At 43.1% G+C, this 21952-nt stretch overlaps 1 protein-coding gene across 1 annotated transcript in view; it reads left to right on the forward strand.

The window, feature by feature from the left end:
• Positions 1 to 21952, forward strand: part of MAD1L1 (mitotic arrest deficient 1 like 1) — a 175928-nt gene that overhangs the window by 115479 nt on the left and 38497 nt on the right. Inside the window, exons 13-14 of the mRNA XM_029284786.1 lie at positions 6659 to 6715; positions 19230 to 19318. Of these exons, the coding sequence (XP_029140619.1) occupies positions 6659 to 6715; positions 19230 to 19318 (146 nt within the window). The remainder of the gene's footprint in view (positions 1 to 6658; positions 6716 to 19229; positions 19319 to 21952) is intronic.

A 21952-nucleotide genomic window follows, 5' to 3' on the forward strand; every position in this document is an offset into this window, starting at 1 on the left:
CCCCCCCCCCTTACTAGTACTTAACCGTGCTCCGGTTCGTTCCATTGTGTTTTCTTGTCTCCTATTTATAGACTTAACTCGTTTCGGTGGCAGTCAATTAGAACAGCGGTGAATCTTCAGAAAAGAGGATGCTGGAGAGAATGTATCTGTTGATTTGCCTGTTCCCGCGGAGTCTGATTGATCGTTGATGTCAAGCCCTTGCAGCACATTTAACATTCCCTTATGCTTTGTTGATTTTGAAATACATTTCCATATATTTTTATACACACACATAAACACAGAGAGTACTCAGAATTCTTCCCATGCAGTTCAGAATGTAGCTCTCTTGATAAACCCAATCCTCCCCCAGAATGTCACATTTTGTTTCTCTCTCTCTGTGCAGATCTTAAAATGAAAAAGCTGCCGTCAAAATATTGCGGTGTGTTTTCTGTTCATTTTAGAAGGGTAGCCCACTTTTGGTCCAAATTCTCCAAATTCCCCAGAGCCGAGTAAAAAGGCCATTCCGTTTTGAAAAGCTTGCAGTCTTAACAGTCAACGGGATTAGTGACCCTTCAAAGTTATAGAAGCCCAAGAGAACATCCTTGAAAACACAGCTGCTCCATGTTGGGGACCCTCAGCTGCCACTTCTCCATTTCCTTAGTCTGAAGACCCAACTGCCCCTTGGCCCGAGTTTCTGAGAATGACCCCATCCCAGATGCTTCCACCATCAACCCCCAACTAAGGTCTCCACCTTGGAAACCGCCGCTTTATTTGGCTAACTACGTACAGGTAAATCCTTTGACTTACAACCTCAGTTGAGCCCCCAACTTCTGTTGCTAAGTGAGACGATTGTTGAGGAGTGAGTTTTGCCCCATTTTGCGACTTTTCCTGCACGGTTGTTAAGTGAATCACTGCACTTGTTAAGTTAGTAAGACGGTCGTTAAGCAAACCTGGCTTCCCCATTGACTTTGCTTGCCAGAAGGTCGCAAAAGGGGATCCCGTGACCCCAGGACACAGCAACCGTCATAAGTACGAGTCAGTTGCCAAGCTGCTGAATTCTGATCACATGACCACGGGGATGCTGCAACGGTCGTAAGTGTAGAAAACGGTCATAAGTGACTTTTTTTAAGCGCCGTTGTAACTTTGAACAGTCACTAAAGAAACGGTGGCAAGTGTCGTGCCCGTATAATAAATGCGAATCCTAAACACCAGCCGACTGGGTGGGAAGCCATTCTGCAGATTCCCTTGAAATGTCTCCAGAGAGAGTGGTTGGGGAACCGTTACCAATTCCACATACACACACACACCCGCTTTGCAATCGGAAATTGTGTTTTGCTAACCTCTCTCACAGGGAAGTAAATAAAATACATGCTATGAGATCCGGGCTGGTCTATTAAAGCAAGTTCTATCAACACCCCCGAGGAACTATCCGAGAAAAAGATTGCAAAACTACTTTAGTCAGAGCAAACATCCACCGGTTAGTCATACCTGCAGGGCAGAGTATAATTACATGGCGGCTCCACAGAGCTGATTAGGTTTTATGCACCTTGCCCTTTTATTAGATGCTACAGTTCCCGTCTCTGATTTTGACTAGAAGCAACAGCTCAGCTATGAAACGTCGCCCTGCTCTGAAACGATTGGTTATCTAAACGCGGAAAGGAGATTTTTATAAAGTAATTGCAACCCATCCGATCGTTTCCTCTCCCAATTCCTCCCTTCCAAGAGGTGGAAGTGACAGAAGGAAGGCGCCCCTGGAATAAGAGAACAAATCTCAGCTACCTGTAACGCTGGTCGGATGAAAATCAAATCCAAGTAAGACAGTAGTTGAGGCCGAGTTTTGAAAAGCTACTAGGGTAGGATTCAAAGGCTGGCTCGGAAGCTCCAAAGATGCTTTTTCCAGAGGCAACTGGACTTCGTTGTCCTTCAAAGATGTTTCGTTTCTCCTCCAAGAAGCTTCTTCAGTTCTGACTGAATGGTGGAGAATGGAAGGGCTTACATTCCTTGCAGTCATCTGGTCATTAGTGCTCTCCCTGAGAGTCATTCCACATCCATTTGCACTATTCAGGTGACCCCGAGGGCACAGATGAAGCTCCAGGAGGCCTCAACAATCCTCAGAGAGAGCATTAACCAGATGATTGCCGATGCCAGAATTTGAATGAATGAATGAATGAATGAATGAATGAATGAATGAATGACTTTGGTGTAGAACTTCAGGTTTTTCTGCCTTCTAGATCTCTTGGCTGTGAAGACAGGTAGGTTTTCCTTTCTCTTGAAAATATTTTAGTCCTACGACCGTTGCTCAAATGCATGTGGATCTTTCGTTGCCTTTGGTTGGTTATGGATGAATCTTGTCTAGTTTATGGTAGGACCCAAATGTCTCTGGAGATTCTCAGTCATCCAGGTCACGGTTGTCTCAACGGTGCTTTTTCCAAAAGGCAACTGGACTATGTTTTTTCCTTGAGGAAGAAGACATTTTGCCTCTCATCCAAGAAGCTTCATCAGTTCTGGTGGAATTTCTGGCCAGAACTGATGAAGCTTCTTGGATGAGAAGCAAAACATCTTCCTCAAGGGAAAAAAAACATACTCCAGTTGCCTTTTGAAAAAGCACCTTTGAGACCCATAAACCCCAAGTTCTGTTGATTTTCAACTTAGAATAGAGTGATTTAAGGTTGTTTTCACCCTTGGTTATTCCTTCACGTGATAAATAACCAGGTTTCTTTCTAGCCCTTTTGGAATGGAAAGAGAAGAAAGCTTCTATTAGATAACTGGACCAAAAAAGATGTCTTTATTTCCGTAAAGGTATAGTGAATGGAGAGAGTACTGTTGTCTCCTCAGTATGAAAATTTGCCGGCTGTTTTGGGTGATGGAATAATTGGGCTCCAAGAATGGAAATTCTTGAGCATCAAGATCCTTCTGGAAGAGGACTAAGAACGTGGAACGGGTCCTCTGGAGTCTTATCAGGACCACAGTTGTTACTTGTCCACAATAAAAATAGAATGACACTAGCGTTTAGGAGGTCAAGTTGATAAGCCATGCTGCCTTTGACATCTGAGGAGGCAACCGTTGGCCATTTTTGCCTGGCAGGTGGATGTCCCCAAGCGTCATAGAGCTGTCGTTTTGGGACGGTGAATATATCCGTGGATGAATAGATTTAAGATACAGTATTCCCTAAAGACCTCTGTTGATCCTTTTCATCTTTGGATTTTGTCTTCTAAGATGTTTGAAGGAAAATGAGGAGGAGAGATAAGCAGGGTTTTTTTTACCTTGGGATTCTCTGTCTTTCTTCAAAAATTCTCCAGATTGATGGCGTCTCATGAGACGCTTTGGGGATAAAGAAATGTAGGGTTTCTCATGATTGTGTACCAACCTGTCAAGCCATTAAAGGCAAGCAAATTCAGGAAAGAATCTTGGATTACCAGAAATATCTTTCTTACCAGACTGTATTGTAAGAGAGACTTGAACGCCTGCCAAAATAATTCTCCAGCTCAACTTATACCTAGCATAATTAAGGTGGAGTTAGTCTGAGTCTCTTTCTCTCTATTTCCCCTTCCTCTGTGCTCAGGGGTCTTTTTTAATGAGTGAGTTGCCCCCTCCCTACCCTCCATTTCCTTCCTTCCTTCCTTTCTTCCCTCCCTCCCTCCCTTCCTTCCTTCCTTCCTTCCTTCGCTGCAAAAGGGCTAACAGTCACTTTTTTTTAGCAAAGGAAATATATTTTCATCCTGATATAAATTGGCATGTTTTACCGACGGAAATGATTTCTCCTACCAGCTTTCACAATATTTTAATACAGCGTGTTGCAGTATGCAAATAGACGGAAGTCTAGCAGCAGAACCGTTGGAACTTACTTTTGTCACACAATCTTTTCCTCCCACACAACCCAGCTCCGCCACAGCTGTTGGAAATCAGCTCCCCACCCACAGGAAGATGTATGAAATATCACTGACAGGCCTACGTGTGTATGTACACACATTTGTGCCTTTGAAAAATCAACTTTTATGCTTGTGTGGGTCTATTTTTCAGAGAGGTGTTACGGAGCTGCCAAATTGCTGCGCCTGTGATCTTCAGTAAAATTCGGAAAATTGGTATCCTGTCACATCTTTGTTAAGCCAGATTTTTTCCCTTTGTTGTTTGGACTGATTCTCAAATGAGCAGACCAACCTTGGTTGGTTTAGGAGAAGCAGAGAAGACAAAATAGTCTATTCCCCTTCACCTTTCGCCTGGGTCCTGATTGCAAACTGTGTCAGATTAAACCACAAATGTTGAATGGATAAGACATTAACAAGCCAGCTTTTTGTCTATAGAGATTCTCAGTCATCCAGGTCATAGTCGTCTCAGAGGTGCTTTTTTGAAAAGGCAGCTGGACAGTTTTTTTCCAGGATGGATGGATGGATGGATGGAAGGAAGGAAGGAAGGAAGGAAGGAAGGAAGGAAGAAGAAGAAGAAGAAGAAGAAGAAGAAGAAGAAGAAGAAGAAGAAGAAGAAGAAGAAGAAGAAGAAGAAGAAGAAGAAGAAGAAGAAGAAGAAGAAGAAGAAGAAGAAGTTGTTTCACTTCTCATCCAAGAAGCTTCATCAGTTATAACAAAACTAATGAAGCTTCTTGGATGAGCAGCAAAACATTTCCTCTTCCTCAAGGAAAAAACAGTGCAGTTGCCTTTTGAAAAAAGCACCTTTTTTTTTTTGCAGAGATGGTCGTTTCCCAGGATTTATTTGCTGGCCACTGCGTGAAGGGCACCTGGCTACCAACATTAAGTTGGCCCAAACCAGCAATAAATGGGCTTGTCATTCTCCATTCACGAGATGCCTTCTCTCCTTGCTCCAGGCAGTGGGCTTTAATGATAAAACAGACTGCTCCCAGCAAACCTCTAAAGCTATCTCACCCATCGAGGTTTTGAAGTTAGGCCCAGGGCTTCCCGTCTGGGGGTTAAGAGCGTAGAATTTCCCCCAAAATCACCCTTGATCCACGTGGTTTGGTGGTGAATTTAGAATTAGGCACAGCGCAGGAAGACCCGAATCTCTTTAATACAGTTGGCTTTTTCTCAAGGATTACGGCTGTGCGATAGTGATTGCGCATTGTGTTGTTGTTGTTGTTTTAATCTCAGAGCTTTACAGCAAGGACCCACTTACTGTGGCTTTAGAGAGGCCCATGTTTTCGAATCAAAATATTGCAGCAGCGTTCCTTGGGGATCCTCAGCCATAATATTGCACAGTATTTGTTTTACTGAAATTTTGCGGGCAGTAAGATGCTCTGATACATGAATTAAACCTGGCTGTGCTTGCCAGCTGTTGCATAAATTCCAAGTAGCTGTCCTTAAAAAAACAGATGTTTGCTCTCCTGCTCTTTCTAACTCTGTTTGCTAAAATTGGATTTCCAGAATGGTTTTCCAAAACTGATGCTGTTGGGTTCTGAACCTTTTTAAGTTTAAACTAGGAAACAAAGCAGGGATCCCCTCCTCCTCCTCCTCCTCCTCCTCCTCCTCCTCTTCCTCTTCCTCCTCCTCCTCCTCCTCCAGCATAATAGTGCTGTTTTAGTCCAGCACTGCCTGCTTAGTTGAGATTCTGAACTTGAAAATCCCATTCAAATACATTTTGTTCCGTTTCAATTTATTTTTATTATAATAATTGATCAGGAGCGAAAAATGAGAATACATTCCCTTTGACTCAACCTACAGAGCAAACAGCCTAATTTAGATTGACATAACCATTATCTTGAGAAATACTACAGGCCTTGGCATAGATCTGGGCTATGATTAGTAGCCTTTCTAGATAGGAGAAGCTGGGCGTAGTAGCACTCTTGGGTGCTAACTTCGGTTAGAAGTGACGAGGAAAGGGAAGAGAGTCATGGATTCTCTTTGGGAAACCCTGATGGAAGACCATCGATTCTTCCACTCCCAACCTTATTGTATCATCCAAGGGTTTTGTCAGCCTCAAAGAACCAGGTCCAAACAAAGAAAAGAGTTCAAATTTACTGAATTCATTCTCTAGCCTGTGCACAGAAAACCTCTCAACTAAAGGTTTGCACCTGAGTAGAACTAAATACAGATTCAGTGGGCATTCATTGTTCTCTTGTGACTGCATAGAGACTAAACTAATTCCTCGTTTGACTTGTACAAAATCATGGAGTTGTCGGGCCTCAAGCAGGAGACCCTATACCATCTCAGACAAGTGACTGTCCAGTCTCTTCTTAAAAACCTCCAGTGATGGAGCGCCCACGTCTGGAGGCCAGCTGTTCCACTGGTTAATTGTCCTCACTGTCAGGAAGTTTCTCTTTAATTCCAGGTTGCTTCTCTCCTTGATTAGCTTCCATCCATTGTTTCTTGTCCTGCCCTCTGGTGCTTTGGAGAATAACGTGACCCCCTCTTCTTCATGGCAGCCCCTCAAATATTGGAACTCTGCTATCATGTCTCCCCTGTTCTTCTTTTCTTTAGACTAGCCAAACCCAAGTCCTGCAGCCGTTCTTCGTATGTTTTAGTCTCCAGGCCTTGGATCATCTTAGTTGCTCTTCTCTGAATTTTTTTCCAAGGTCTCAACATCCTTTTTGTGATATGGTGACCAAAACTGGCTGCAGTATTCCAGGTGTGGCCTCACTAGGGTTTTATAAAGCGGTACTAATACTTCGCCTGATCTTGATTCTATACCTCTGTTTTGTTCAATGTTGGTCTCTGTTTTTTTCCCCCTAAAGGGCCAGTTATCCCAGGCTTTGGAAGAGGCAGGAAATCAGAAGAAAAGAGCAGACATGGTAAGTTTAGTTTTTTTAAAAATCATGTTTAATAAAAAAAAACTTACAAATGTATTTGTTTGATTTAGAGCTCAGTTTAATTTTGTACAGTTCAGACCTATACACACACACACACACAATTGTGGTCATAAATTGAGGACTACTGTACACATATACACACACATGCTCCTTCCTGTGTTCTCTGCAACTACAGCAACCTGTATGATGGGTTGGGTGGAGAGAGAATAACTGTCCCGAGGTCATCCAGTTGACTCTCGTGCCTGAGGGAAGATTAGAACTCATGGCCTCCTTATTTGTGACCCAGCGTTTTAACCACTATATCTTAGGATGAAGCACTAATTTATAATGTCTGCATTTATATGATAGGATGCACTTCATGGCCCACGGTTTCCAATTTTGAGACTCCGGGATTAAACCCTGAAGAACTGGAATAGCAAAAAGCTGTAGACTTAACAGATAAAAAAAAAAAAATACACCAGGAATCCCCATTTTCTACGCATGCAAAAAAAAAAATGAGACTGTTTAATCTATTGTCAGCTCTTTTCTGGAGGCATTTACTTATTTATCAGCTTGCAAGGGGCTGTGGGCATGAGAATGCAGAGTTTCCAGCAAGTGGGAAATGTTTTCATTCCCCTCCTGTAATTCCGTTCGGTTTGTTTTACACTTTTTCAATGAGTCATTTTTCTCTGCTGGAGGATCCGGGCCGTGGGTGGCTGGCTGGGTTTAATAAGCAATATGATGGTGTCTTTCTTCCGCGGCTCTTCTTCGCTCATCACTTTCAATCCGGGTTTGGGGAGTTCGGCTAGCCGAGGAGAAGATTACAAGCCTTTGCAGTCAGAACGGTTTAGCTAGAGCAAAACTAAGCAGCCCCAAAGAAATAATGCGAGGATTAATATATATATAAAAAAAAAATCTGAGGGAAGCTGAATTTGTATTCATGGGTGCATCAGGATGAGAAGCACAAGCTGTCCCTCAAAATGTATGCAGTGCTTCATGGGGAAACAACAATTGATGAAAATGCTATCTGCCATTTGGCCATCTGCTTGAAGTCTTCTTGTAGGCTTCAAGTCTCAGTAGACGTTCCTCAGCGGAGAATTAGAATTAGGGGCTAATTAAAGTAGAGACTGTTGTGTTTGAGAACCACAGAATCTGAAAAACAAAAACAAAACCTGGAGCTTATATGGCATCTGGAAAAGTGCTTCCAGGTCTGTTAGAGGTTATTTTAGGAGTAGAATAGATCTAAGGTGGTTCTCCATCTATTCCTCTGATGGTGGACAATATGCATCATCAAGATCGGCTTGGTCTAACTTCTCCTGACCGGCTTCAGTTACCTGGCAGACTTGTTCACTGGGCTGTGAGACTCCTTGATTGTAAGACATTCGGTCAAGTTTCATTCTGGAGTTAGCTTATTCAATAAAGTTCTCCTTTCTCTTACTTTTCCATTTAGGCAATCTGAGATTTGCTCATGATCATCCAGGGGGGGTCAAAGGGGATACCAAATAAGGAATGAGGGCTCACCAATAGCCAATCCAGTTCTACCAGCCCCTGATAATCTGCTTCATTTCTCTGGAGGTGTCCAAGAAAAGATTGGACAATCATTTGTCCTGGGTGGAATAAGGACTCCTTCCTCGGGCAGGGGGTTGGACTAGATGACCTCCGAGGTCCCTTCCAGCCCTATGATTCTATTTACTCTAGCAGGGTTTGATTGTCCAAGATCTCACCTTTTCCACTGGTGAGCTTGACCACGCCTGCACCTGCTAAAGATGTTGTCCATTGAGCTCTATTGAGCAGTACCCACATTTGCAGCGTTAAGAGAGTTACAAAAATGAAATTTACGTTGACCATGTGAACGTCGTTGTGTGACTGCGCCAAAGACACAACAGTTGTCTTTTGAGCATCATCAGGCAGGGTCTATTTAATGTAAAAACCAAGTCTATAGGAAAGGCACTGCTCATGAAACCTATCAGATAAATACCTGTCAATTTTGACCCAGGATTTTACTTGAAATTCTGGGCTCATAAGATTGCTGGTTGTCCTATTCTCCGAGCTCCTTGGGCAGCTCGGTTTGATGTTCTTTTTTCTCTCTCTCTCTCAAACTGTGTAGTACATAATTTCAGGAATAAGTGATCTGCCAGATGGACTCATCTGAGTTGTAACTATTTCTTCTATTATTGGTCTTTTTGCAAAAGGAAGCTGCCAACTGTGTCAAGCTGTGGAAAGGGCAGTCGCTCTTGAAGCAGAAATGGCTTTCAGGTCTGTTACTGAAATAGAATTAAATTGAAATATTAAGATGGCTGTGATAATGCCATTTGACAACCCAGGTGGAAGACTACATTATTGTCTGTCTGTCTCTCTGTCTGTCTGTCTACCCACCCACCCACCTACCTACCTACCTACCTACCTACCTACTTACAACTGGATGCTAGAATTTTTATTATTATACATTTCCTCTCTCCCTCCCTTCTTTCCTTATCTCAGACCTGCTTCCTTCTCTCTTAATCTTCCTTCTTTCTTTCCTCTCTCCCTCCCTCCCTCCCTTCTTTCCTTCCCTTAACCCTGCTTCTTTCTCTCTTAACCTACCTACCTACCATCCATCCATCCATCCATCCATCCATCCTTCCCTTAATTCTGCATCCTTCTCTTCTAACCTTCCTTCCTTCCTTCCTTCCTTCCTTCCCATTGAGAAGTGTCATAGGACATTAGTTGCAGAGGATAGTAGACAAAGTGGATTAACTAACACACACACAAACTCACACACTCCTGTTCTGTCTTCGGATGTGGACCTGGGACAGAGACGGAATTGCTAGCTGTTCTGGATCTGAAAACACCTCCAACACACACACCCTTACCTCTCCTAAAGCCTTCCGCCTCCTCTGTGTTGCGTTAAAAACAGGTTACATTGCAAATGTTAACATAAACTCCCATTGCCCAATTAATGGGAGTTGACTTATTAATTGCTGCTAAAGGCTATGAGTTGATTGCTCTGATTACAGAACACACCGTCTCCCTCTTAGAAATGCTTAGCAAATGAGTTGGGGGTACTTCTATTTAAAGCTGATCGTCTACGGCGCGCACACGTAGCATACTTGTTCCTATGCTAATGTGAAATACCGAACGGGTGAATCACCGGTGCCAGGTGAAAAGGAAGATCCAGGTGGCGTGTTTACCAAATGCCGTGCCACTCGGAGCACCCAAAGCCTCCGTATCAAAGGGTAATAGAGCCACCAAGGCTCACCGACTCTTGTGTGTTTCAGCACACGATTCAATTACTTGTCTGCGAAAGTCACTGGAAAGCAAAAAAAAAAAATTAAAAGGAGAGAAATGTAAATAGCTTCAGCTAATTGCAGTTGACAAGACAAAGGCAGTTTGACTTTCCAGTATTAATTAGCAAACCCATGCTAATTAGCTTGTATAAGCACAATTTATGCATCTTTCTCTAAATGCAATTAATTTTGCAACTGACGATGTCTTTGGGATGTACCACCGTATCATTAACATACTTCGCCCTAATTAAGCATGGGCAGCAGCGGCTGGAGAAATGAGTTTGTGATTATAGCCATTCAGGAGCTGCTTTGATATTTTGGATCCCGTAGTGAACTTGAGTTAGGGTTTAATTTTCGAGTTTGCGAGAAGTTGTTGCCCTGCTGAATGGAGGGGTGGCAAGCTATTTTCTTTATGGAATTACTCTGGATAAAATTTCTTTCCTGAATTCCAGAGGAGAGGCATTTTACTTCTTGCAGGGACAATATTCCTAAGAAGTATTAAAATATAAAGTGGGGAATACTGTCCCTCGCCAAAACAAAGCAATAAAGATGATTAGGGGGCTGGAGGCTAAAACATACGAAGAACGGTTGCTGGAATTGGGTATGTCTGATTTAATGAAGAGAAGGACCAGGGGTGACATGATAGCAGTGTTCCGATATCTCAGGGGCTGCCCCAAAGAAGAGGGAGTCAAGCTGTTCTCCAAAGCCCCTGAAGGCAGGACAAGAAACAATGGATGGAAACTAACCAAGCAGAGAAGCAATCTGGAATTAAGGAGAAATTTCCTGACAGGAGAATTAATCAATGGAATGGCTTGCCTCCAGAAGTTGTGGTTACTCCATCACTGGAGACTTTTAAGAAAAGATCGGACAGACGTTTGTCAGAAAGGTGTAGGGTATCCTACTTGAGTAGGGGGTTGGACTAGAAGACCCCCAGAGTCCCTCCCAACTGTTAAGAAGACCAACAACTGGTATTAATAAAGTTGTCAATCGCTCGTTTGGAAGAAACTGGGCCATGTTGTTTCAAGGGGCGATTTTTGTTAAGTGTGGAAGAATTAAGATCTAGACAATCAAGTGTAAGTCATCAGGACTAGGTAATATTTGAATATTACCGAGGACCAAGTCATCAGAAAGTTTGTTAAGGGTTTTTCTGTGCTAAATTTAGCCCCACTTTCTGAAGTACATCTTACGTTCATCGTGAGATGTTCAGAAGTGCTAAAGCAACTCATTTAAGAGCTTTCTTTTGGTTTGTAATCAGTAATGGGAATTTAGGAGTGTGATTTGCATGCAGTATGAAGTAGAAGAGCCGAAATAGTTTGGAAGACAAGATGGAAAAGTGAATAGAGGTTTTTGTATCTGTTTTGTTCCAGAATTTATCCATGGTGGAAATAAAGTACCTCACTTTCTTTACCCTAAGAATTTATTTAAGTGATTCTAAACAAATGGGAAAACATGGGTAGTTGCAATTTAAAAAAGCAAATGAACACATAGGAATAAAGGAGTTTTTGCTTTGGAATGGAGCACTGATAATATATGAACAAGTAAGGCCACTTGCAAATTTTGGAGAGGTGGAAAAATCCCACCTGACCTCATGTTTTCTAGAATGCTTAATACAAAAATGTGGATGGAGGTATCTGCAGCAAATCGCCTTCATCCTAACCACTGCAATCTGATCCAGATAAAAATTGAGATAAAAAAAGGGTGAAAGCGGAGCAGCTCAGTTCCCAGGGATATTTCCATCTTTCCTCATGGAATTGTCAAAAGAGATTCTGTTACAGGTCTAGTTTATTCCCCCTTAACTAGGAATGGATTTCAGTAATTGCCTGAATTCCATTGAAGCTTGCAAGCTTCAATGATAACAGAATAACGGAATTGGAAGGGACCTTGGAGGTCTTCTAGTCCAACCCTCAAGACATGGCTTTTCCAGCAAGCGGGCCTGACCTAAGGAGGATTTTATTTAGGGACGATTTTAAGTATAATTTTAATTGGAACACAGCTTCGAATATTTGGTTTTTAATTTGGTTTTAGAGGGGTTTTTATTTTTATTGATATGTGTATCTGTTTTAATATGCTGTGCACCGCCCTGAGTCCTGCGGGAGAAGGNAACTGACGATGTCTTTGGGATGTACCACCGTATCATTAACATACTTCGCCCTAATTAAGCATGGGCAGCAGCGGCTGGAGAAATGAGTTTGTGATTATAGCCATTCAGGAGCTGCTTTGATATTTTGGATCCCGTAGTGAACTTGAGTTAGGGTTTAATTTTCGAGTTTGCGAGAAGTTGTTGCCCTGCTGAATGGAGGTGTGGCAAGCTATTTTCTTTATGGAATTACTCTGGATAAAATTTCTTTCCTGAATTCCAGAGGAGAGGCATTTTACTTCTTGCAGGGACAATATTCCTAAGAAGTATTAAAATATAAAGTGGGGAATACTGTCCCTCGCCAAAACAAAGCAATAAAGATGATTAGGGGGCTGGAGGCTAAAACATACGAAGAACGGTTGCTGGAATTGGGTATGTCTGATTTAATGAAGAGAAGGACCAGGGGTGACATGATAGCAGTGTTCCGATATCTCAGGGGCTGCCCCAAAGAAGAGGGAGTCAAGCTGTTTTCCAAAGCCCCTGAAGGCAGGACAAGAAACAATGGATGGAAACTAACCAAGCAGAGAAGCAATCTGGAATTAAGGAGAAATTTCCTGACAGGACAATTAATGAATGGAATGGCTTGCCTCCAGAAGTTGTGGTTACTCCATCACTGGAGGCTTTTAAGAAAAGATCGGACAGACGTTTGTCAGAAAGGTGTAGGGTATCCTACTTGAGTAGGGGGTTGGACTAGAAGACCCCCAGAGTCCCTCCCAACTGTTAAGAAGACCAACAACTGGTATTAATAAAGTTGTCAATCCCTCGTTTGGAAGAAGCTGGGCCATGTTGTTTCAAGGGGCGATTTTTGTTAAGTGTGGAAGAATTAAGATCTAGACAATCAAGTGTAAGTCATCAGGACTAGGTAATATTTGAATATTACCGAGGACCAAGTCATCAGAAAGTTTGTTAAGGGTTTTTCTGTGCTAAATTTAGCCCCACTTTCTGAAGTACATCTTACGTTCATCGTGAGATGTTCAGAAGTGCTAAAGCAACTCATTTAAGAGCTTTCTTTTGGTTTGTAATCAGTAATGGGAATTTAGGAGTGTGATTTGCATGCAGTATGAAGTAGAAGAGCCGAAATAGTTTGGAAGACAAGATGGAAAAGTGAATAGAGGTTTTTGTATCTGTTTTGTTCCAGAATTTACCCTTGGTGGAAATAAAGTACCTCACTTTCTTTACCCTAAGAATTTATTTAAGTGATTCTAAACAAATGGGAAAACATGGGTAGTTGCAATTTAAAAAAGCAAATGAACACATAGGAATAAAGGAGTTTTTGCTTTGGAATGGAGCACTGATAATATATGAACAAGTAAGGCCACTTGCAAATTTTGGAGAGGTGGAAAAATCCCACCTGACCTCATGTTTTCTAGAATGCTTAATACAAAAATGTGGATGGAGGTATCTGCAGCAAATCGCCTTCATCCTAACCACTGCAATCTGATCCAGATAAAAATTGAGATAAAAAAAGGGTGAAAGCGGAGCAGCTCAGTTCCCAGGGATATTTCCATCTTTCCTCATGGAATTGTCAAGAGATTCTGTTACAGGTCTAGTTTATTCCCCCTTAACTAGGAATGGATTTCAGTAATTGCCTGAATTCCATTGAAGCTTGCAAGCTTCAATGATAACAGAATAACGGAATTGGAAGGGACCTTGGAGGTCTTCTAGTCCAACCCCCTGGTTCGGCAGGAAACCCTATATCATTTCAGATCAATGGTTGTCCAATCTCTTCTTAAAAACTCCCAGTGTTGGAGCAGCCACAAGTTCTGGAGGCAGGTTGTTCCACTGGTTAATTGTTCTCACTGTCAGGAAATTTCTTCTTGTTTCTAGGTTGCTTCTCTCCTTGATTAATTTCCATCCATGGTTTCTTGTCCTGCCTTCAGGTGCTTTGGAGAATAGGTTGGCTCCCTCTTCTTTGGGGCAGCCCCTGAGATACTGGAAGACTGCTATTGTGTCACCCCTAGTTCTTCTTTTCACTAGACTAGACGTTCTCAAACCCTGCAACTGTTCTTCATATGCTTTAGCCTCCAGTCCCCCTCAATGCATCTTTCAATCTCTTACTCTGTAAAACCTGTTTGCAAGGAGATTTCAGCCCTGACCCTTCTTTACCAGTTCAACTTTTTAAGGTTTGCCATATACAGTACTGTCCGCTAACTATTTATAACAATAAATAGTTGCTTGCTTTAAAACAAAGCATCCTTTTACTTCTAGGAGTTTTTGACTGGAGATTTTGTAAAGGAACAAAAAGACGTAGCTGTTCCCTGAACATTGCAGCAATTATCCCATCAGCAACCCCAATGGGTCCAAAGATTAGCATTATGTATTTTTTAGATAATTATCCTGCCTTTCCGACAATGGTTGGGTACCAAAGTGGCTCGCATCAAACTGTGTTGGGCTTAGGAGAGGAAAACTTAGGTAGTTAAGAGAAAAAAAAAAAAACCCCGCTCATGATGCCGCCAAGATTATTAGTTACAAGTGTTTAATATTTATGTACATTTCAGCCTGGGAGATTCCCTCGTTCGTGTTATTCCTTGAATAGCACAGGATATGATCCGTCCTAGTAAATTATGAGCTAATCTGCATTTTTCCAGTCTTGGGACAAGGAAAAATAAAAGCCAAAGCATCCATCTTCTGGAGAAGAGCAAAAGCCTGTTCCTGTTGCAGTGAGTGTACGAGCTAGGCTAGGCTTTCTGTTAGCCAAGATAATAATGAACAGGCAAAATATGGCTTCAGCTCTTGCCAGACCTTTCATCATAAGGCATTGGGGCAAAAAAAAATAAAAATAAATAAGCAGCAGCTACTAAATTACAGCCAAAGCTGCTTTAGCATAAATCTCCGTTCATTCATCCTGCAAGGCAACCTCAACATTGGCTCCAATTAATGGACGGTTTAAGTCAAAGGAAGGCCTGCATAAAAAAACAATTTAGAATTTCTTCCCTATCCTAGTAGTTGCAGCAAACCAGCATGAATCTGGGGGAGGGGGCAAAAAACCCCCCAACCCAAATGAGTTTATTTTTATTTTTTTGCAATGTTGAAGAAAGATTTGGAGCAACACAGCAAAGTTCCCGTGCTGGCGAGAAGAGAGTTGTTAAATATTTATCGCGTCCGAGAACTTGCCGTAAATGGATATATACATATATTGTCTAAGTTAAGATACTTGGATCCAGGTAGCGCAGATGCTGACTTCAGCTGATCTCAGCCCTACTGTGGATTTTTAGTGAGGCTTATTTTTCCCCCTCCTTCCTAGTGCAATTTTTCAAGTTAATACCAAATGTCACTCTATTTCGTTTCCAAATATAATCTCTGGGAGAGAAGGTCCAGTCCTCCTTATTTTCAATCTCAGAAGTTAATGCATGAATTTATATTCTTTTCTGGCACTTGCGCTTCTAAATTAAGAGGCGTAATTATCGGAGACGCTGGGTGCAAATGAATAGAGTGCGAAGGGAGGACGGGTGGTCCCTCAGGACTCTCCTTTCTGCCCCCCCATTCCTTTTGCTCTCCCCAAGGACCCCCCCCTCCATGAGGCTGTTTCTGGGGTTCCCATTAGCGGCCTTTGCTCAGGCTGATGGATGAGAGGAAGCTTTCTGCGTGTGGTGAGAGCCGTAAAAATTGCTTCAAGTTTTGCAAAGAAATCACCTCTGACTACCACACTCCTTTCCTTGGCTGTTGGAGTGTCCAGAGAAGGGGCAAGCATGAAACCCCTCCCCTTGCCATATGTACAGGTAGGTAGTCCTCGAATTAGGGCCACAATTGAGCCCAGAATTTAAGTGGTAAAGCGAGACATTTGTTAAGTGATTTTTGCCCCATTTTACGACCTTTTTGCCACAGTTATCTCTGTTTATGTACATATATAGGTGAGCAAATCCCACTTCCTGCTAGCACTGATGATGTTACTTAGTTGGGTAATGCAACGTCTGCAAGAAAACCGCCAAGCTCAGAGAGCACCAAGAATCTCACAGTCGTCGTTGTTCTCCTCCTCCTCCTCCTCCTCCTCCTCCTCCTCCTCTCCACAAACCCCATCCCTTCTATCACAGATGAAGTTACCTAGTTGGGTAATGAAACATCTGCAAAAATACAACCAAGTTACAACGGCACTGAAAAAAGTGAGTTATGACCGTTTTTCACCATGGCAGCATTCCCACGATTAGGTGAACAAAATTCTGACGCCCGGCCACTGGTTCATATTTATGACGGTTGCAGCGTCCCGGGGGTCATGCGGTCCCCTTTTGCGACTTTCTGACAAGCAAAGTGAACAGGGGAGCCAGTTTCACTTAACAACCGCGTTTCTCTTAACAACTGGAGTGAGTTGCTTAACACGCTTGGCAGGAAAGGTCGTAAAATGGGGCAAGGCTCACTTAACCAGTGTCTCGCTGAGCAACAGAAATGTTGGGCTCAACTGTGGCCGTAATTTGAGGACCATCCGTAACTCTGATCCCCCCCAACTTCTGCTGCAAAACGTTGAGCCAACTTTGCATTTGAAATGTATTCTGAGCTGCCCCTGGAAGGCTTCGGCTGCCCGACAGTTGTCTGAATCATATCCAAGTCTCTGGGACACTGTTGGTTGTTTTTTCAACAGAGAAGCCTCCTAACACATTGCCAGGCACGGAGGAAGTTGCGTATTGTCACCCCCTCATCGTCACCGCAAGCAGCAGCCAGAATGGACAACCTCGCTCTATTGTCACACAGACGCTTGCATGGAGGGCTTCGTAAACCCCCCCTCCACCTCCTTTCCTGCCATCCATGCACAATTGCAGGGCCCGGCCATCGATTACGGACCCCATGCCTCCTTCTCCAGAAGGAACGCTGGGCAATTTATCTGCCGGGTGTCAAGAGAACAGGTGGCAGCGGGGAATTTGGCCTTGTGTCCGCTTATCCCATGATAAATAGGCTGTTTACTGGTGCTCCTTCGTGGGAGCGCTCAGACCAGCTCAGAACTATAATAACAAACCTCATTGCAACCTTCGGCTGGAAAGCAAAGCATCCTGGGCTGTGATGAATGGCTCCGTGTGGGAACGGCGGGGTGGAATTGAAAATCTCCTGCTGGACTGACTGGTGGTCCTTCAGATACCCCGTCCCTGGAATTATCTTCAGAGCGCCAGCTTGAACCGGGCCGTCTATGATGGGTTGAGCTGGAAAAAACAAAACGAGAAACCCACTAATCATAAAATTGAGGACAATATGTCTCGCTGTGATCATCTCACCAGCCAACCGATATGATTTATGGTGTCTTTTTTTCCTTTCTTTCTTTCAACAATTTGAGAATGCAGGGGAGGGCCGATTTAGGAGGCAGCCGGGAGACTGAGTTTAAATCCCCTTTAAGATGCTCTTTGAAGGATTTCTGGATCTTCTTACAGAACGTGGTCCACCATACTATGACGCTTTCAAAGAAAGAAGATCAGACCACAGGACAGAGATTTAATGGAAAGGCTTGGGAAGGGACCAAACCAGGGGTGTCCAACCTTAGCAACTTTAAGACTTGTGGACTTCAACATCCAGAATTCCCCAGCCAGCCATGCTGAGGACCACATTCTATAAGAAGACCCAGAAATTCTTCAAAGAACATCTTAAAGAGGAGCGTTCCCAAACTTTAGGATAGGCGAATCATTAAGAGAGTTGCAGGAACCAATCCGGGTCGGTCACCTGGACCAGAGGTTCAGTCTTCCGAGCTTTCTGATTCTTGCTGGAGCCCATCCTCGGGGAACTTCTCTCTAGCAGACTGTTTTGGACTATTCTGTGAGTGGTATTTATGTGGTGCCTGTTGTGTGCGGCGTTTTAGTTGTTGATTGGGGTGTTGTTGGCTGGCTGTTAAATCCTTGGCTGTTGTTTCCTTGTGCTGCCAAGCCCCCGCCTCCTAAAGTCCTTGATAAGTTGGGGGTAAATTAACACTCCTGTTGACTGGCAAGGGGCCCGTTTTCCAGACTTCAATCACTTCCCTGGCTGTTTTTGCGCCTGCTCGTCCAACAATCTTAGTAGCTGCAAAATTGAATGTGTGTCCTTGTTCATTGCAATGAACAATTCATACCAATGACAAAAAGACTATTTTTTGTTAAAATTGAGAAGGCAGGTTGGAGGTAGGGTGTGACATTGAAGGAACTCGTATTTTTTAATAGGAATGACCTAAAGTTTGATGTAAAATCTGCCTAGGCTCAAAGATCCTTACCCCCATCAGAATTTAGTTAAGACTTGTGGAGGCAAAAGACCTCTTTAAAAATCATTCCAGGGGAGACGTATTTAATCCTTCAGTAAGGAACAGCTGAAACTCTATTATCTTCTCCAAATGTGTCTTCCACGGTTGATGATTCATTGAAAAGCACGGAAATTTGTGCCTTGCATCTCGCATTGCAATCAAAAGGTAAGTCAGATAAAACAGCTTGGCGGATTCCCATAGGTGTCTCACAAAAAACCACAGCGATATCAAAATAGCAGCATGTGAATCACAACATCATCAGGGCAAATGGCATCTGACACACACAAGGGATATCTTTCCCCCCTTTCCCCCCCCTCCCCAGATGTCCACGAGTACTCGACTCGCACCTAAAGCAGGAGCCTCTTTATTTTGGAGCAGTACTCCAGAATCTGACTCTTCCTTTGGAGTTTCCTGAATTATTTTAATGAGGTTGAACGTTTATCTCTGAAGAGATAAGTGTGATTCCTAAAAATGGCACGGAACAAAAAGGAGAAAGCTTTGAGCCTCTGGACCTCTTAATTTCATTCAATGATTTCATATAATTATTTGTTATGGTATGGGCTAAGCATAAGTTTTGACCAAGAAGCCATTCCTCTAATTTTCAAGGTCACGGTTTACTAATAGAGATTCACGCAGGTCTATCACTTGTTGTGCTAATCCAGGGGTCTTCAAACGTGGCCCTTTTATGACTTGTGGACTTCAACTTCCGGCTGAGGAATTCTGGAAGTTGAAGTCCACAAGTCATAAAAGGGCCACGTTTGAAGACCCCTGTGCTAAGCCGTAATGATAGTGTTTATTGGTTATTTTTATTTAGCAGGAGGTTGTCTTCATCTCAGACTTCATGGATATGGAAGGCTTATGTGTGTCTTGATCTCTGGTGACCACCCCAAAAAACAAAGCTAACTTCCATCTGTTCTCTTTATTTTGTAGCTGGAGGTAGAACTTCAGATGCTGAAGAGACAAGTGTCCACTGAAGAGCCCAGCAACTTCCTCACCAAAGAAGAGCTGGATACGCTGAGGTGAATGTCCACCCCTCTACTCATAGTGATAGAGCCGAGGAGAAGAGACGGAGTTAAGTCTTTTCCAACTCCAGAATTGCTCCTAGAAGAACTTCTGTCCCAACCTGGGGATCAGTACATCATCAGTATATCATAATCATAATCAGTTACTGATTACGGTTACAATCATAATGATGACCAACATTCAGGGTCTTGGTAATAGACAAAACCACATCTTGAAGAACATCAGTAATGTGATGTGAATTTCAGACAAATGCCATAGGAACCTACCCAGAGTAACGCCTCCCACCCCAAACTAGCAAGGATCCCAGACCCAAGGTCATGATTAATAACTTTGGAAGCCAGAGAGAGGGGTCTCACCGAATCCATGAGCTTTCTTTGTCTTTTCAAGTTCTGCCATCCACTAATTAGATGAACTCGGATGCCACTTAAAGATGATGGATTACTTTTTCAATTTATAGTGTGCCAAGCTGACAGGTAGATTGCCTCTTGAAATAAAATTATCCGGCTTTCATTTTGAGAGTTAGTAGGGCGGGGACCTGAAGCAGCAGGAGCTGGGTGAAAATGTATACAATTTGCACTGCTGACGTTTTAAACTTTCCTAGCATTGTTTGGCTTGTTGTAGTTTATATGGAGGTCTCTCTTTACTTCTGCCCCACCACAACAACAGCAGCAGTCACATCTGTATTTGAGTTGGGAGAGACCTGCCGCTCTTGAATAAGGGAGAAATGATAAAACACCATTCCAAAAATGAAAACCCTCATAATGACAGAATTTGATAATTCTTCTGAAGAGGCATAGGTGAGCCCATAATGTAAAGCAGGATTTTTCAACCTCAGGTAGACTTCAAATCCCACAATCCCCCAGCCAGCATGCTTTGCTTAAATTTCCCAGCAAAAGAAAATGTCAAAACTGGCCATGAAAATGTTCCTATATGGTTGCATCCAAGCTGGCTTGTTCTTCCAACTAAACTCAAGATCCAGATACTGTTCCCTCTGGGTTGTGTGGTCCCAAGCAATAGACAGTTGAAGCCAAGTATTCTTTCCACAGTTTGAAGTTGCTTCTTCCTTAATTACTGGACGAGGCTGGAGACCAGCCTTTTGCTATGATGACCTTCCTTCCGTCAAGGAGACATGGTTTCCAGGGTGCTCAGGAAAATTAATATTGCCTCACCTTCCAAAATTAGAGGGGGATCCTGCAGGATACCTTTGGAACTCCGCCCACACCCTAGACCCATTGTGAGTAGACATCAATTCAACCTATCCCAATAATTGAAGTGTACCAGCTGTTACCAGCAGGCATAATAAAGCTTAGGACCATCTATTGTTCTCCCATTTCTTCTCCATTCATGGTTCCACCAGAGACTCATTCTGATGAAAAGTAGGACGAAAGAGGATGCATACTTTGAAATTGGTGTTGGGAAACTGGAGGGAGGAGTCAAGCAAGGGCCTAGCTTGGAGTCTTTGCATAGCCACAAAAGGCATAAGTTTGATCTCCTCCAAGATCCACGAAGCCCTATCTGATTGTTCCCAGGGGAAGGAGAGCAGTTTGGGGAGATTCTTGTAACATAGGCAGTAAGCAATAAAGTTACTGATTTTAGCTGTTTACAAGTGATTCTGGCTGTTCGCATCTGGCACTTGGAGAGGATTCTGGGTCTAGTTTTTTTGCCCACTGTCCTGATACCCAGTTCCTTATCTGGTCTCTGCCAATATCCCCTTGCTGAAAAAAACCTTTCTCGGACAGGGAGATGCACACACCAAACTAGGGTCGAACCTTTAGCTGCCTAGCTCCATGAACACTGGGTGGTTAAAATGACATACACACACAAGCTCCCCCCCTCCCAAATATAGCCAGTTGAGAATTCAGGCATCCAGGTTAAACCACTCCACACATACCCCTTTAAATCTGTATTCACATCCTATGCGTGAGAGGGTTTGGTTTTTTTTTTTTACAGAAAACATATCTTTTGTCTTCTCTTTTTTTTTAATATGGAAAGTAAATTATCTCCAGGAAGCTTAAAAGACGTTATCTATATCTCTCCCTCTCTGCCCCCCAGCCCCCCCCTCCCAATCCGGCCTCGGAGAACAAAGCTCTCTTTTCATCAGACTCTTTTTTTATATAGCTGTTATATGTGAAAATTCTCTTTCGACATTATTACTTCTGAGGAAACAGCACAAAGTAATATTAACACTGCCAGTCCTTCACCTACACCTGGACTCCCATAAATCACGTTAGCCCCATTTGGTGATTCCCCCCCCCCCCTGCAGCCAGGGGCTGCTTCAGCCTTCCATGGCGTAACAGGTTGTTCCACCCAAGAGGATGAAAAACTGTTTTGTTGGTTTTTTTGATTGGCCGGGAGTTAAGGGACCGTTTTGAACTGGAATAAATAATAACTCTTTTTTTTTTCCAATCAGCGACTTCAGTAAATCCTCCGTGTCTCCAACCTTCGCTTTATGGCGAAGGTTGTCGAGAGTGTGGTTGCACAGCAATTCCCTCGACACCTGGATGAAACTGTCTATCTAGACCCATACCAGTCGGGTTTCAGGCCGGGGCACAGCACGGAAACGGCATTGGTCGCGTTGGTCAATGATCTCTGGAGGGCCCGGGACAGAGGGCACTCCTCTGTCCTTGTTC

Source organism: Protobothrops mucrosquamatus, unplaced genomic scaffold (assembly GCF_001527695.2).
Source record: "Protobothrops mucrosquamatus isolate PMUCROS unplaced genomic scaffold, P.Mucros_1.0 scaffold942, whole genome shotgun sequence".
NCBI lineage: Eukaryota > Metazoa > Chordata > Lepidosauria > Squamata > Viperidae > Protobothrops > Protobothrops mucrosquamatus.